Source organism: Dipodomys merriami, unplaced genomic scaffold (genome assembly GCF_024711535.1).
Source record: "Dipodomys merriami isolate MVZ:Mamm:240054 unplaced genomic scaffold, mDipMer1.0.p SCAF_41, whole genome shotgun sequence".
Lineage (NCBI taxonomy): Eukaryota > Metazoa > Chordata > Mammalia > Rodentia > Heteromyidae > Dipodomys > Dipodomys merriami.
This window is the reverse complement of record NW_027205715.1, coordinates 281,455-296,532: the sequence shown is the minus strand read 5'-3', so window position 1 is coordinate 296,532 and position 15,078 is coordinate 281,455. Positions and strand designations below refer to the sequence as shown.

The following is a 15,078-nucleotide window of genomic DNA, read 5'->3' as shown; positions in this document are numbered from 1 at the left end:
AGCGCCCGCCGGCCGGCCGCTCGCACCGCGACTGCGCCGTCGCTAACGGCGATCTGCGTCACGAAGGCATCCGTAGGTCGGAGCGTGGCCTGCTGGGAAATGTAGTCCAGGCCGGGAGCGCGCGGCGGCCAAAAGTCATGCGTTAAAAAAAAGCAAAAACACAACAACCACAACAACCATCAGCTTGCGTCTTTCCTTTGGGGTTGACGTAAAAGCTCTATCTCTCGACCAGTGAGACCGCTCGGTTCTGGAAAGGAAAAAAGATCTAAGAAATACTGACATGGCGAAGATTACTCTCCAAGCTGTTCCAATAACTTCATCACCGGGAGACCTTTATCCAATAAGTAAATGCATAAATAAGGATCATCGCAGTGACTCGGTGTTGCTACTAATTCTTAGCTCTTTACTGATTAGTTAGACTGGAGGTGTGACTCAAGTGGCAGAGTGCCTGGCTAGCAAAGGCAAAGGTCCTGAGTTCCAAAACCCAGTATTAAAACAACAGCCGGGCGCTGGTGGCTCACGCCTGTAATCCTAGCTACTCAGGAGACTGAGATCTGAGGATCGCGGTTCAAAGCCAGCCCGGGCAGGAGAGACCGTGAGACTCCTATTTCTAATAAACCACCAGAAAACCGGAAGTGGCGCTGTAGCTCAAGTGGTAGAGCGCTCGCCTTGAGCTGAAGAGCTGAGGGACAGCGCCCAGGCCCAGAGTTCAGGCCCCACAACCGGACCCAAACAACAACAACAACAAATTGTCCCAAAGAACTACTTTTTTTCTACCGCAGTAATAGTTTTCCCACGGGGAAAATTATATATTTACAGCGTCAGTTTTTACCAGCCACCTAGCCGGAGTTGGGCACCAATGGCTCATGCCTGTAATCTGAGCTACTGGGGATGCTGGGATTTGGGGATGATGGTTTGGAGCTACCAGGGAAAACAAAATTCATGAGATGCTTATCTCCAACTAACCACACAGAAAAAAGCCAGAAACACAGTTGTGCCTCAAGTTGTGGCACAAGCCTTTAGCACAAAAGCTCAAGGACAAAGCCAAGGCCCTGAGGTTAAACCCCAGGATATGGCCACACACACAAAAAAAGAAAAAAACAAATCTTAATTGTGTTTCAGTCAACTGTGTCAGAAACATATCTTTCCTTAATGTCACGTTGTGTCAATTTACAAGTTATATCAAATTTTTTGGTGTTAATTCACCAAGTCCTACTGGGATCAGTTGGTAGCCTTGCTGTTGGATGAAGGAAGGACTTGCCCCTCCCCTCTTGGCCCAATCATTGTGTGGATTTAAAGATGGAATATGAAGGATTGACCCCCACCTTGTTTTCCCAGGTGCATACAGACATCAGGCAAGCCACCAAAGATATGCCTAGACTGCCTGACATAGGCAAGGCAATCTACTTAAGGCTGGCGGTAAGCATTCCATTGTGGGCCCAACCCCAAACCCCCCCACCTCCCTAGATATAATGGCATTTTCATTAACCTCTGCCTCCCTACTCAGACCACATAAAAACCCAACTGCTGTCCCACCTCTTTGCACGGGCCTCCAGTCCAGGGGAAGACTGTGCCTCTCGCTATTATATCTCAATAAACAGTCCTCCCCTGTGTAAAAAAGAGTCCCACTTCTTTCCTTCCTTTCTCCTCCATTTTCCTAACATTGGCAACACAGTTTTTCTTTCTTTCTTCCTTTCTTTCTTCCTTCTTTCCTTTCTTTCTTTCTTTTTCTTTCTACTTCTATTTCCTTTCTCTCTTTTTTCTTTCTTTCTATTTCCTTCCTCTCTCTTTCTTCTATTTCCTTTCTCTTTCTTTCTTCTTTCTTTCTTTCTCTTTCTTTCTTTTTTGGGTCCGGTCCTGAACTCTGGGCCTGGGCACTGTCCCTCAGCTCTTCAGCTCAAGGCTAGCACTCTACCACTTGAGCCACAGCGCCACTTCCGGCTTTTTTCTTTTTGCTTATGTGGTGCTGAGGAATCGAACCCAGGGCCTCAGGCATGCAAGGCAAGCACTCTACCACTGAGCCACCTTCCCAGCCCTCCCTCCCTCCCTCCCTCCCTCCCTCCCTCCCTCCCTCCCTCCCTCCCTCCCTCCCTCCCTCCCTCCCTCCCTCCCTCCCTCCCTCCCTCCCTCCCTCCCTCCCTCCCTTCTTTTCTTCTTCTTCTTCTTTTTTTTGTTATTCTGGAGCTTGAACTCAGGGCATAGGCACTGTTCCTGAGCTGCTTTTGCTCAAAGCTAGCACTTTGCCACTTTAGCCACAGCACCATTTCCAGCTTTTTCTGTTTATGTGGTACTGAGAAATTGAACCCAGGGCTTCATGCATGCTAGGCAAGCACTGTACTACTAAGCCACATTCCCAGACCCAACATAGTTTATTCCTTTTTTTGTTTTTTCTTATCTGTTAGTACCAAGGTTTGACCTCAGGGCCTTAAGCTCATTTGGCTTTCTTGTTCATGGCTACACTCTACTTGAGCCATCTTCCAGTTGGGCATTTGCTAGTTAATTGAAGATGGAGTTTCTGAGAGTTTTTTGCTCTGGCAGATTTCAAACTATGATCCTCCAGATCTCAGCCTCCTGAATAGCTATGAGTACAGGTGTGAGCCAGAAGTGCCTAGCTTCTTAGTCCCATCTTAATTACTAATATTAATTCTCAGATCACATAGAACACTTTTTTTGTCGGTCACAGGGCTTGAACTCTGGGCCTAGGTGCTGTCCTCAGCTCTTCAGCTCAAGGCTAGCGCTTCACAATTTGAGCTATAGCACCATTTCCGGTTTTCTGGTGGTTTATTGGAGATAAGAGTTTCACGGGCTTTCCTGCCTGGGCTGGATTTGAACCACTTGTGAAAAAAGATAAGGCAATGTTTCAAAATACTCTTTAAACATCTGATGGCTTCCTGTAGTTTTCTAAAACGGAGTGATTTTTTCATCCAGTAGATTAAAGAAAAGCATCTATTTAGATAAAAGCATATGCCACTCTATTATTATTATTTTTTATATTTTGGGTCCGGTCATGGGGCCTGAACTCCAGGCCTGGGCGCTGTCCCTCAGTTCTTTAGCTCAAGGCTAGCGCTCTACCACTTGAGCCACAGCACCACTTCCAGCTTTTTTCTTTTTGCTTACATGGTGCTGAGGAATCGAACCCAGCACCTCATATATGCAAGGCAAGCGCTCTACCACTGAGCCACCTTCCCAGCCCCTGGGGTTGCTTTTAAATGTGACTTGGTGCTTCTGTCTTGCAGATTTTAATATTCTTTCTTTGCTCTGTTCTTATGACCATTTGAGTATAATTTGTCATTGTAAGCTTCTTTTCTGGTCATGTTTTTTTGTTGTTGTTGTTTTGTTTTTGTTTTTTGCCGGTTGTGGGGCTTGAACTTTGGGCCTGGGCGCTGTACCTCAGCTCTTCAGCTCAAGGCTAGTGCTTTACCACTAGAGCCACAACACCACTTCTGGTTTTCTGGTGGTGTATTGGAGATAAGAGTCTCACAGACTTTCCTGCCCGGGCTGGCTTTGAACCACGATCCTAAGATCTCAGCCTCCTGAGTAGCTAGCATTACAGGTGCGAGCCACCAGCGCCCGGGCTTTGTTCATGTCTATTTAGGGTTCCAAATAACTCCTTAACCTGGATGTCCGTATTCCTCCAGAGATTTGGAAATTTTCTGTTATTATTTCATAACTAGATTTTTCTATGCCCTCAATGTGTAGCTCTTCTTGATCAGGTATGCTGGTTATGTGGACATTTGTGTGTGTGTTTTTTAAATGTTGCCATGGATACTTTATATACTCCTTTTCCTCCCTCCCCTTAGTCCTTCCTATTTATTTGTTTGTGCTTTACCTTTCCCTCATATTCTTTCTTTTTTTGAGATAAGGTCTTTGCTTATCTTTCAGATAATGTCATATGTTTTTGCCTGAGCTGGCCTAGACCTCAGTCCTCAAAATGATGCTTCCCATTTAGCTAAGTAGCAGGCATGCACTATCACAAATAGCTTTTTTGGAGGATGAAGTCTCATTAACTTTTAATTCTAGGCTAGTCTCAAACCATGATTATCCCAATCTATGCTTCTTAAGTAGCTGGAATTACAGGCATGAGCTACATAACTGGTCTAATTTTTTTTTTCTTGATTGATTTCTGAATGTAATATTTTAGCAGACTTATCTTCAAGCTCTTACATTTTTCCATTTGAACTGAGGAATTAAAAGTATGGCTTTTGCCAGGTGCTGGTAGCTTACACCTTTAATCCTAGTTACTCAGGAGGCTGAGATCTGAGGATTGCAGTTTGAAGCTAACCCAGGAAGGAAAGTTCATGAGACTCTTATCTTCAATTAATCTCCAAAAAGCTGGAAGTGGAGCCACGGTTCAAGTGGTTCAGTGATAGCCAATGTTGAACAAAAAAGTTTAGAAAGAAAGAAAGAAAGAAAGAAAGAAAGAGAGAGAGAGAGAGAGAGAGAAAGGAAGGAAGGAGGGCTGGGAAGGTGGCTCAGTGGTAGAGCACTTGCCTTGTATGCTCAAGGCCCTGGGTTCGATTCCTCAGCACCACATAAGAAAAAAGCTGGAAGTGGCGCTGTGGCGCAAGTGGTAGAGTGCTAGCCTTGAGCTGAAGAGCTGAGGGACAGTGCCCAGGCCCAGAGTTCAAGCCCCACAACCGGACCCAAAAAAAAAAAAAAAAGAAGGAAGGAGAAAGAAAGAAAGAGAGAAAGGAAAGAAAGAAGGAAAACAAGAAAAAAGGAAGAAAAAGAATTTTTGAGCTTTTCATTTTGAAGGTTGCCTTTTGTTTTGTTTTGTTTTTTTTAATTTAATTTAATTTTATTTGTGAACATACTGTACAGAGGAGTTACAATTACATGGGCAGGATAATGCGTACGAAGGTTGCCTTTTGTTATCAATTTTTTTTTTTTTTTGGGTCCGGTCATGGGCCTACACTCTGGGCCTGGGCGCTGTCCCTCAGCTCTTCAGCTCAAGGCTAGCACTCTACCACTTGAGCCACAGCGCCACTTCTGGCTTTTTTCTTTTTGCTTATGTGGTGCTGAGGAATCGAACCCAGGGCCTCATGCATGCAAGGCAAGCACTCTACCACTGAGCCACCTTCCCAGCCTTGTTATCAATTTTTTGATACAGATTATGTAGCCCAGGAAATCTCTATATAGCCTAAGTTGGCCTCAAACTCCTGTCTCAGCTTCCCAAGTTCTAGGATTGCAAGTGTAAACCACCATAACTACTTCTAAGAATAGTTTCTTTTTCAAAATTTCTGTTTAATAAAGTTCTTATTCATGTCCTTCACTGTCTTCTTTAATTTGATCAACTGTTTATCTATCTACATTCCTCTGGTTCTATTGAGCATTCAAAGTATCACTTTTGAAATTTTTTTTAAATCCTGCATCTTTAAAATTTTGGAATCTATTAGTAGGGAATTATGAACCTTTGGAGGCGTTATATTACCTTTCTTTTTCTCTTTTACATTTATTAGTGCTAGCCTTGAGCAAAAGAAACTCAGGGACAGTACTCACACACTGAAATCAAGCTAGACTGGCACAAAAGAGAACATTGATTGTGTTTCTATGTTGAGATTTGTGCATCTGTTGTGATGGATGTATTTTTCACTCTTATATGAGAGTCTTCTGGGAAAGTCTTTCTCTTGACAATGTGTTTTAGAGTACTGATTATAGAATGTTGAGTTCATTTCCAACTGGATTTATAGTGTACATTAGCTTTTTCAGCTGTGAGTAGTGGTTTTGATCTAGTGTATTCCATATTGGCACGGGGCAGCCCCTTTGCTTGTAGGTTGCACTTAAGCAGGTTCTATCTGGTGATTCGGGTGGGTGTAGTAGATAGTATTGGATGAGCATCCTCTGTGGTTTCCTTTCCAGTGGGAATCGAAGACCTGTGAGGCAGCAGGCAGGCAGTTTCCACACACACTTTTGATACTGGTTGTTTCTTGAAGCCAGCTCTGATAGTGGTTACTCCAATTGTACTTGTTAGGTTTGCCTGGGAAAGGTGTCCATTTTCTCCATGCCAGTCTGCACATAGGCTTCCCCGTCCCGCTTTGTTTTCCATGCAGGACTACACATGCCTGTCCCCAGAAGTCTCCACCCAGCACCTATGTTACCTAGGTGACATGGACACCTGTGGGCCTCCCCTTTCTCTGAGGTCACATCCTGGACCATCATGGGAGGTTCTCAGACTCTGAGGTCATATGTCCACAACCCCCGTGGCCACTCCTAGACCCCTTCTATGTGCACTTCCATTGTATGAGGGCCAGCAGTTCGGAATAAACTTTTCTTTTTCTGCCTGAAGACCACGTGGCAGTTTCCTATTGGCAAATGTTACAGTTACTGACAGGCTTGAAGCTTTTTTTTTTTTTTTTTTTTTTGGTGGAGGTGGCGGTGGGGGTGGGGGTGGGTTGAGGGGGAGGTGTCATTCACAGGGCTTGAATTCAGGGTCTGGGTGTGGTCCCTCAGCTTTTCTGCTCAAGGCGAGTGCTCTCTACCACTCTGAGCCACAGTGTCACTTCTGGTTTTCTGGTGGTTAATTGGAGATAAAAGTCTTTTGGACTTTCTTGGCCAAGCTGGCTTTGAACCACGATCTTCAGATTGCAGCCTCCGGTGTAGTTAGGATTACAGGCAGTAGCCATTGGCCCCTGGCTTCAGACAAAAGCTCTTATCTCAGTTCTCTTTCCTTACTTCTCTTTCTTTCTCTTTGACAGTACTGAAGTTTGAACTCAGGGTCTTGTGTTTGCAAGGCCAATCTATCACTTGAGCCATGCCTTCTGACCCTATCTTCTGTTAAAACACCAATGCAGTTGCTTGTGTTTCACGGAGAGGTAGGGAGCCAGCTCCCCTTCGGGGCACTCACATTGCCTTAAGAGTAATGTGTGATCTGACAGTGTGCACCAAAAAGCCAGAAGTAGGGCTGTGGTTTGAGAAGTAGAACACTGGACTTGAGCAAAAATGCTCAGGGACAAAGCCTAGGCCCTGAGTTCAAGTCCCAGGACTGGCATACATATACAAAAAAGCCAGTGAATGATGCCTATAATCCTAGCTGTAATTCTGGATTCCTCAGAAGACTGAAATCTGAGAATCATGGTTTGAAGTCAGCTGGAACTCATGAAAGTCTTTGGAAGTCTAATTTCCAACTTGCCACCAAAAAGCCAGAAGTGGAAGGCTCAAGTGGGAGAGTGCCAGCCTTGAATGAAAAACTTCAGGGACAGCACCAGGGCCTGAGTTCAAGACCCAGTACCAGAACAGAATGCTGGGGGAGGAGGGGAAAGGCCCAAACGAAAGAAGACAAAAGTGATTTTCCATTTCAAAATCTCTCACGGAGATTCAGGGTGCAAAGAACTTTTTTTTTTTTTTTTTTGTCTATCGTGGGGCTTGAACTCTGGGCTTGGGCACTGTCCCTCAGCTCTTCAGCTCAAAGTGAGCGCTCTACCACTTGAGCCACAGCGCCACTTCTTGCTTTTTCTGTTTATGTGGTACTGAGGAATGGAACCCAGGGCTTCATGCATCTAGGCAAGCACTCTACCACTAAGCCACATACCCAGCCCAAGAACATTCTATGATCCTTTCAACACAAATTAATGTATTAACTAGATAAGGCCTCATAGAAACTAAACTGTTAAGTTACGTTCTGAGGTTTACAATGGATACATGAAACTACATTTTACTGAATCCTTTTATAAAAGGCTTGTGACACAAGGACAGTTAATATGAAAACAAACTTTGTTTTCCTGGTAACAGAAAACTTTAATTGACTAATGGGTGGATAATAAAGTGCTGAGATTTAAAACACTTGTCTTTTTGGTCTTTCTTCTTGGACTTACAATAGTTTTCTATAGAAAACTATTAAATATGGAAAGCCAAGCTAGCCAGCACTTTGGAAACTGGGATGAGTATATCTCAAGTTTGAGACCAGCCTGGGCTACATGTTAAGATGCTGTCTCAAAAAAGGAAAAAATAAGGAAAACACCAAATCAACAACAAAGATCCTATAAAAGATGAAAGATTGAAACAACCAAATAAAATAATTTAGCACTTGCACATTAAAGCTAAGTGTAAAGAATATGGTTTTAGTCCCAGAATTAGGGAGGTAGAGGAAGAGAGATCCTGTTTGAGGTCAGTCTGGGGTACATAACAAGACTCTTAAAAAAAAAAAAATCTCTAACAACAAAACAGCAAACCTAATCTCTTGGGCATTAAAAACCAAAGAGGTTGCAGATACAGCTAAAGGTGTAGAATGTAATTAACATGTGCAAAGCCCTGAGTTCCATTCCCAGCATGACAACCAATCAAAGTGATAAAAAATACTTACCATTTATGTAACAGTACAAATAACTTGGACAGAAATGCAAATGGGCTTATGGGAACAAAAAACCTTCTATTAGTAGTAATCAAAGAAATATAAGCTAAAATATAAACTTTTTTTAACTTACCAATCAAGTTTTGTTTTTGTTTTTGTTTAAATCCTAAGTCCCAGTCTCATCAGAGACATGGGAAAGGTAGTTTCATGTGCTCCTGTAATGGAACAAAATAATTTTTACTGCCCTCAAAATTTGAACACATATGCATATATAGTGATATACGTATATGATATATTTATAAACATTTTACATGTTTAAATAGCTCCAAACAGAAATGTCACTGTTCAACAACTAGGTATTAACAAATTATATCTATGATTCTTTTTTTTGGAAGGTTGTGGGGCTTGAACTCTGGGCCTGGGTGCTGTCTTTTTGCTTTTCAGCTCAAGGCAACTGCTGTAGCACTTGAGCCACAGTGTCACTTCTGGTTTTCTAATGGTTAATTGGAGATAAGAATCTCAGGGTCTTTCCTGCCCAAGCTGGCTTTGAACTGCCAATCCTCAGATCTCAGCCTCCTGAGTAGATAGGATTACAGGTGTGAGCCACTGGTACCCAGCTTCTGTGATTCTTTTAATGACATGAAAATATGATAATGAAAGTAGGTGACAAAATAGTATCCAGTATCTCTTCTTATAATATAAATTTGCACATGCAGAGGAAGTGGACAGTTATCTCTGAATGTTAGCATTGTGGGGTTTTACTTCGTGCTTTTTCTCCTAGCCTGATTTTAAAAAAAATAATATGCATCTTTTTTTTTTTTTTTAACTAAGAACATTTTTATTTTAAACTCAAGGTATTACTTTTCCTGTCAGTTTGGCAGATTGTTGTTTTTTTTTTAAACAATGCATGGCATTGATAAAGATTTGAGGATAAACAGGCATACACAAATGAATACTGTAGTGGGTAGTAAAATTTATTGCTAATACCTTCAATGTAAAGTTGACAGCTAAAAGAAAAATTCTTAAGAACTGAGAAAGCTGCCAGGTGCAGGTAGCTAACACCTGTAATCCTAGCTAGTCAGAAGGCTGAGGTCTGAGGATCATGTTTGAAAACTATTCTAGGCAAGAAAGTCCCCTTATCTGCAATTAACTACCAAAAAGAACTGGAAATGGTGCTGTGGTCAAGTGTAGAGCACTAGCTTTGAGTAAAAAACCTAGGGACAGCGCCCAGGCCCTGAGTCCAAATCCTAGAAAAGACTAAGTAAATAATACAAACAGAAAGCAGAGTACTGGGTGTGTGGAACTTGGCCTGGCAATCCAGGGTCCTGACTTTAATTCTCAGCCCCTGACTTAAACATTAAAAAAAGTATTTCAGATCTAGAAGTTAAGGGACTAGAGATAGATACAAGGGCATATTTAAATCTAAATGTTCATTTTTTTCTTTAGTATATGAGTAAATTTTCATCTTTATGAGCCAATAGTATCCAAAGCTGCAGGATTTTTGATATAATACATTACGAATCATATAATACTTAAAAACATATTAATTTTCTAGGGCATAACAAATTACCACAACTTAGAGGTGGGAATTTAGCTCAGTGATTATAGTATAGTATAATATGCATGAGAAAGGCCATGGGTTTTATCCCCAACATTGGAAAACAAAAGAAAAAAAAAACAAAGAAAAAAACCCCCACAGACTGTGTTGAAACAACAGGAATTTATTCTTTCACAGTTCAGGCCGGAAGTCAAAAATCAAGGCATTAGTAGGTTTCCTGTGGAGACTGAAGGATAATGGTGCCTCTCTCCCAGCTGCAGCTGGTGGCTGCCAATCCTTGGTGTTCCTTAGCTTGGAGCAGCTCCATCACTCAAATCTCTGCCTCCTTTGTCACATGGCCTTCTTCCCTGTGTTTGTGGTTCCTGTCCTCTTCTCATAAGGACACCCGTCGTTGGATTTAGGGTCAGTCTAACCTAGTATGACAATTTAATGATAAACACCACAGGCCCTAAAGTTCAAAATAAGATCACATTCTGAGGTTCCTTGTTGACAAGGTTCTGGACACTACTGAACCCATGATGTGTATACAGCATGCATGTAACAAAAGACTGGCCATATGTACCAGCAGTGTTTATCTCTGGGTGGGTTTATAGATGATTTAAGTATTGTTGTGCTTTTCTGAATTTTAAAATAGCTTATGTACTGGAGTTGCATTTATAGAGAGACTAACTTCTAAATTTATTGTATAAGATGAATATTGTATAGTCAAAAATCAGTCTTCCTTCTTGTAACTCACAAAATACCACATACATCATTTTATATTTACATAAAATATATTTTCTCAAAAACATCCAACATAGTCAATTCTTCCTCGAGCCTTAGAATAGACTAGTGTTTCTCTGGGTGGGTCCTAGATGAAGCAGTTGGCTTGTGTTTATGTGTTGTTGCTGTATTTTTTTTTGTACAAAATATAAAAAAAGGCTTTCTTAGCATAAATGTCTAGTTGAATGTATTCAATGAAATAAAATGTAATGTTTGACATGAAGTAGAGACTAGATTGAGAAATTGGGATTTAACAATTAGGGCTCCATAAAAGAATTTTACTTCTTTACAAACATCTATATTAATGGGCCAAAAATTAAATTGAAAAGTTGGCAACACTGAAAATACTACCGTGCATATCATATCAGTCAATTGCTGTCTCTTAAATTCTTCTGGCAGATAATACACATAAACTGACATGTTGAATTAAAACCCCTTTTTACAACTATCTAAAGATAAAAATAAATTTAAATTAAATAACACTCTGTTTGGGTATGGTGATACATGCCTGTTATCTCTGCTCTTAAGAATCTGAGGCAGGAGGAGCCTGAGTTTGAGCCCAGGATGGGATACAAGACCTTATTTCACAAACAAAAAAACACCTTCTAAAATATACTTTCCTTTGAAAGATTTATGACTATGGTTTCATAAATGGAGTAAGAAGTTATATAAAAAATTCAGTTTAAAAAGTCTTGTCATGTACAGAGGCTGACATCATGGGTAGTCAAAGAATATGTTTAATAAAAAATAATTAAACTTCAATTTGCTCTATAGAACATCATAGAAAGTAATTTAATAAATTACAAATGACTTTAAAGACGTTTGCTCAACTACAGAAAGCAAATTCAGACTACACAAAACACAACTGGTAAATATTGCAAATGTCCAAAAGAAAAATTGGACTAAGACTTAAATCATGAAACCTGAACAAGGGCTATAAATACAAGGCAATAACAGCTATAAGTCTTTTAGTAACTACCAACACATACTTGGATATCCTTTCAACTCACTTTAGTTTTATGTAATTCTATTGATTCTTTTCTCTTTATAACCCTTAACTTTACACAACCTTATCTGCATGTTATTTTTCTTAGCTGATATACCTGAACAACTTTCCCCCCCATCAATACTACAAAGAAATGCCTTGAAACCCAAGAGAATGTTTAAGTTAACATTAGCCTTAATGCTTTGAAAACTGTAATTGCCTTATTACATATAAAGAGAATTACTAGGATGTTAACCAAATTCATTTGATTATAATTAGGAAAATACTTTATCTCATAGATTTGCTATAAATTAGACTTTAGTGATAAGATCTAGGATTTTTTTTCCTTTTTCTTTTTAATTGAGGGAAGAAAGGAATAAAGATCATGTGGGTAGAACTAGAGGAAGAAAGGGAAATATGAATGGTGCTGAAATACTCCATTGGCAAACTAAGTTAACTGGGTTGAAAAACTTTGGCTATCTCATAGGTGTGTTCTAGTTAAATGAAAGTGCAATACTGCAAAGGGAAGATACTAGAATGTAATATATCATTTCCATGATGGATGATTACTACCCACTTCTCCTGGATGGGCATTATAGTGACTATTGCTAAGATGTTGCATAAAGGACTATCAATTCAAATTACTATTTTGGGAAAATACAAAAATCAATACAATCCCAATGGAACTTATATAATTTTGTAAATACATATAACACTGTATCTCTAATAAAGGGCTATTTATTTTACATATAGAAACAAAATTTACTGGTAAAGGTCTTGGAAAACCTAATACAATTGCTTAATTCATGACAAAACAGTTCTATCAAAACATATTGAAGGGTTTTTTGTTTTTCCTGTTTCCTAAAGGAGAGAATTGAGGTATCCCCCTCCTTGCAAACTTCATCACTGACTGATTTGGGTACCAGGAAAATGCGAAAATTCATCTCTCCTTCAATTGTAAATAATTTTTGTTTAATTCAGTTATGATTGCTTTCAATGAAGGTGAGTCTGGACCTCTACCTGTCAGAATAATAGCAGCTTTAGCAGGAAAAATTGTACTGAAATCAAATACCAGACAAATACCAGATTTTACATGGTAAAGGATTCTAAGAAATCGATCAGAAGCTTTGAAGTTCATTTTTGTAGTTTATAGGTATAGCTTTTTGAGATAATTCAAAGTGCATCTTCAAAATGGGTAGCGCAGTATATTAACTATAAACTGATAACCCAACACTGATTCAGGGCAACATTTAATCTGCTTACACCTAGAAACTCAAAATGAATTCAGACTATGCACACTACTTTACCACTATTATCGTTATTTTGGAATATTTCCATGACATTAAAACACAAAATAGAAATCTGCACAAATAAAGTGAACAAACAATTTCTTTTACATGAAGTATGCTGTGTTGAAAGTTCTTATCAGTGGCATTTCATGAGTTTGCCCTTTCTGAACCCTGGAAAAAGACATTTCTCATCTGAGACATAATTATTTTTAATAGGAGGCCAAACTTTGAAAAGTTACATCTATGCCTATAGGGTGCCAAAGTTACATGACACAAGATTATTGTATGACTTAATTTTACTGAGTTTAAATGAAGCTCAGCAAAAAACAAGTCATATTCTTTGCCAGATTAATGATATATGTGTTTAAAAAACCCCTGAAAACAAGTACAGAATTAGAAATGAATGTAAACTTCCTAAACTAACTCAGCTGAGGTAACAGGTAGCCAGTTAAATTGGCTGATTGGGAAACTTATTTCTTCTTTAAAACATACTTGTACCTGAATTGGAAACATCAGCAGTGCATCACAACACTAGAGCATTTTCATGTAATTAAAGCAATGGATGGTGATGTAGATTCTACAGCTTTCATGACATTCATTAGCTGCCCAAATTATTGCTGAGTTTTGATCTGTAAATGATAGGTGTCAAGGAGGCTGTAAAACTATACTCAAAATTAAATCAGTAATATGCATAAAGTATTCTGTATTCACTGCAAATATATTAAATATACAACTCTTATTGAGCATAATTTTCATAAAATTAACCCCCAACAAAATTATAATGCCTTTTGTTGTAATTTTATACCATTATGTATTTGATAGTACATACGAGTTCAGAAACTTATGAATCTTAAGAAATATTACATGCAAAATGTCTCTGAAAGCAGTTTGCACTTCTAAACAAATAACTGAAATGTTCCATCAGTAACTTATTGATGCACTCAACACTGGGATATTTACAATTAATAATTAAAGAAAAATCTGAAAATCAGTTCATAATTTAAGTGCAGTCTGGAAATCAGTCTTCATTACTAGAATCGGAATCCTCCGAGGACGATGATGTACTATCCGACCCTGATGAAGCATCTGCTTTCTCTGAACCCTCATCTGTGCTGTTTTCATTGAGAGGACTAGGTTCAGGTCCCCCCTTGCCTTCCTGATCTTTAACTCTGGAATCTTCTTCTTTTTCTTCTACAGACTTAGACAAGCCTAAGTCACTGTTTTTGTTTTTCTGTACATCAAAATTATTAGACTGGGACAAGGTTGGAATATGAAGATTAAGGCCTGGAGTGAGAAGCATCCCTGGGTAAAGTATATTAGATAGTAATAGTGGGTTAAGAGCTAAAGGGTTGGTAGCTGCAGCTGTATTTAATGCAGTAGTAGATGACGTTGAAGGAGAACTTGACACAGAGTTTTCTCCACCATTCTCTGGATTTTGGCTCTCTGTCCTTTCTTTTTTTAATTCTAGCTCCTTGGAAACATTTCCCTTTTTTTCTTCTGCCCCAGATTCTGCAGATTTTGTCAGGAGTCCTCCCATGCCCAACAGATTTGGTAATCCAGCCATTCCTGACAGCAGCATGGGGAACATAGCAGCCATGTTTTTACTATCTCCTCCTGAAGAAAGGCCAGCAGGCATTCCCATAAGCCCAGCAGTAACTTGCAGTGACTGCAAGTTTTGCAGGTTTTGTTGTAAGGCCTGAAGAGTTGTTAGATCCACACCTGGGAGTAATCCATTGGTTAACAAAGGATTGCCTGTAACATTGGTGGCAGATACAGCTGCTGCTGCTGCTGCTGCTGCTGCGGTGGCCTTTGCAATTCCACTTTTAGGTCGTCTCCCTCGCCGGCTCACTTCCTCTCTTACAACAGGACCGGTGAGAATGCGTTCATACATACTTTCTGGAAGAAACCCCTAGAGGAAAGAAAAAAAAAATACACTTATGCACACAAACGAATATATTAATTTTTATTATCTACATGAAAATAAAATCAATATTAGCTTACTGTACCATAAGCCTATTAAAACACATAATTATTTGTAAACATATTCTGTATATCAAATAATTACGAAAGAGATAACTTTATTTCTTTTTTTCCGGCTGGTCATGGGCTGAACTCTGGGCTTAAGCACTGTCCCGCAGCTCTTCAGCTCAAGGATAGCGCTCTACCACTTGAACCACAGCACCACTTCCAGCCTTTT

General features: G+C 39.7%; 1 protein-coding gene across 9 annotated transcripts in view; it reads right to left on the bottom strand.

Annotated features, from left to right (window-relative positions):
• Positions 1-9,992: 9,992 nt before the first annotated feature.
• Chd9 (chromodomain helicase DNA binding protein 9) overlaps positions 9,993-15,078 on the bottom strand; it is a 174,005-nt gene continuing 168,919 nt past the window's right edge. For 6 of the 9 annotated variants that reach the window (XM_069992293.1, XM_069992294.1, XM_069992292.1 and 3 more), the window contains exon 39: positions 9,993-14,790. In XM_069992293.1, the coding sequence (XP_069848394.1) occupies positions 13,900-14,790 (891 nt within the window). In that variant the 3' untranslated portion in view covers positions 9,993-13,899. The remainder of the gene's footprint in view (positions 14,791-15,078) is intronic. The other 3 variants (XM_069992298.1, XM_069992299.1, XM_069992300.1) reach the window with 1 other exon arrangement.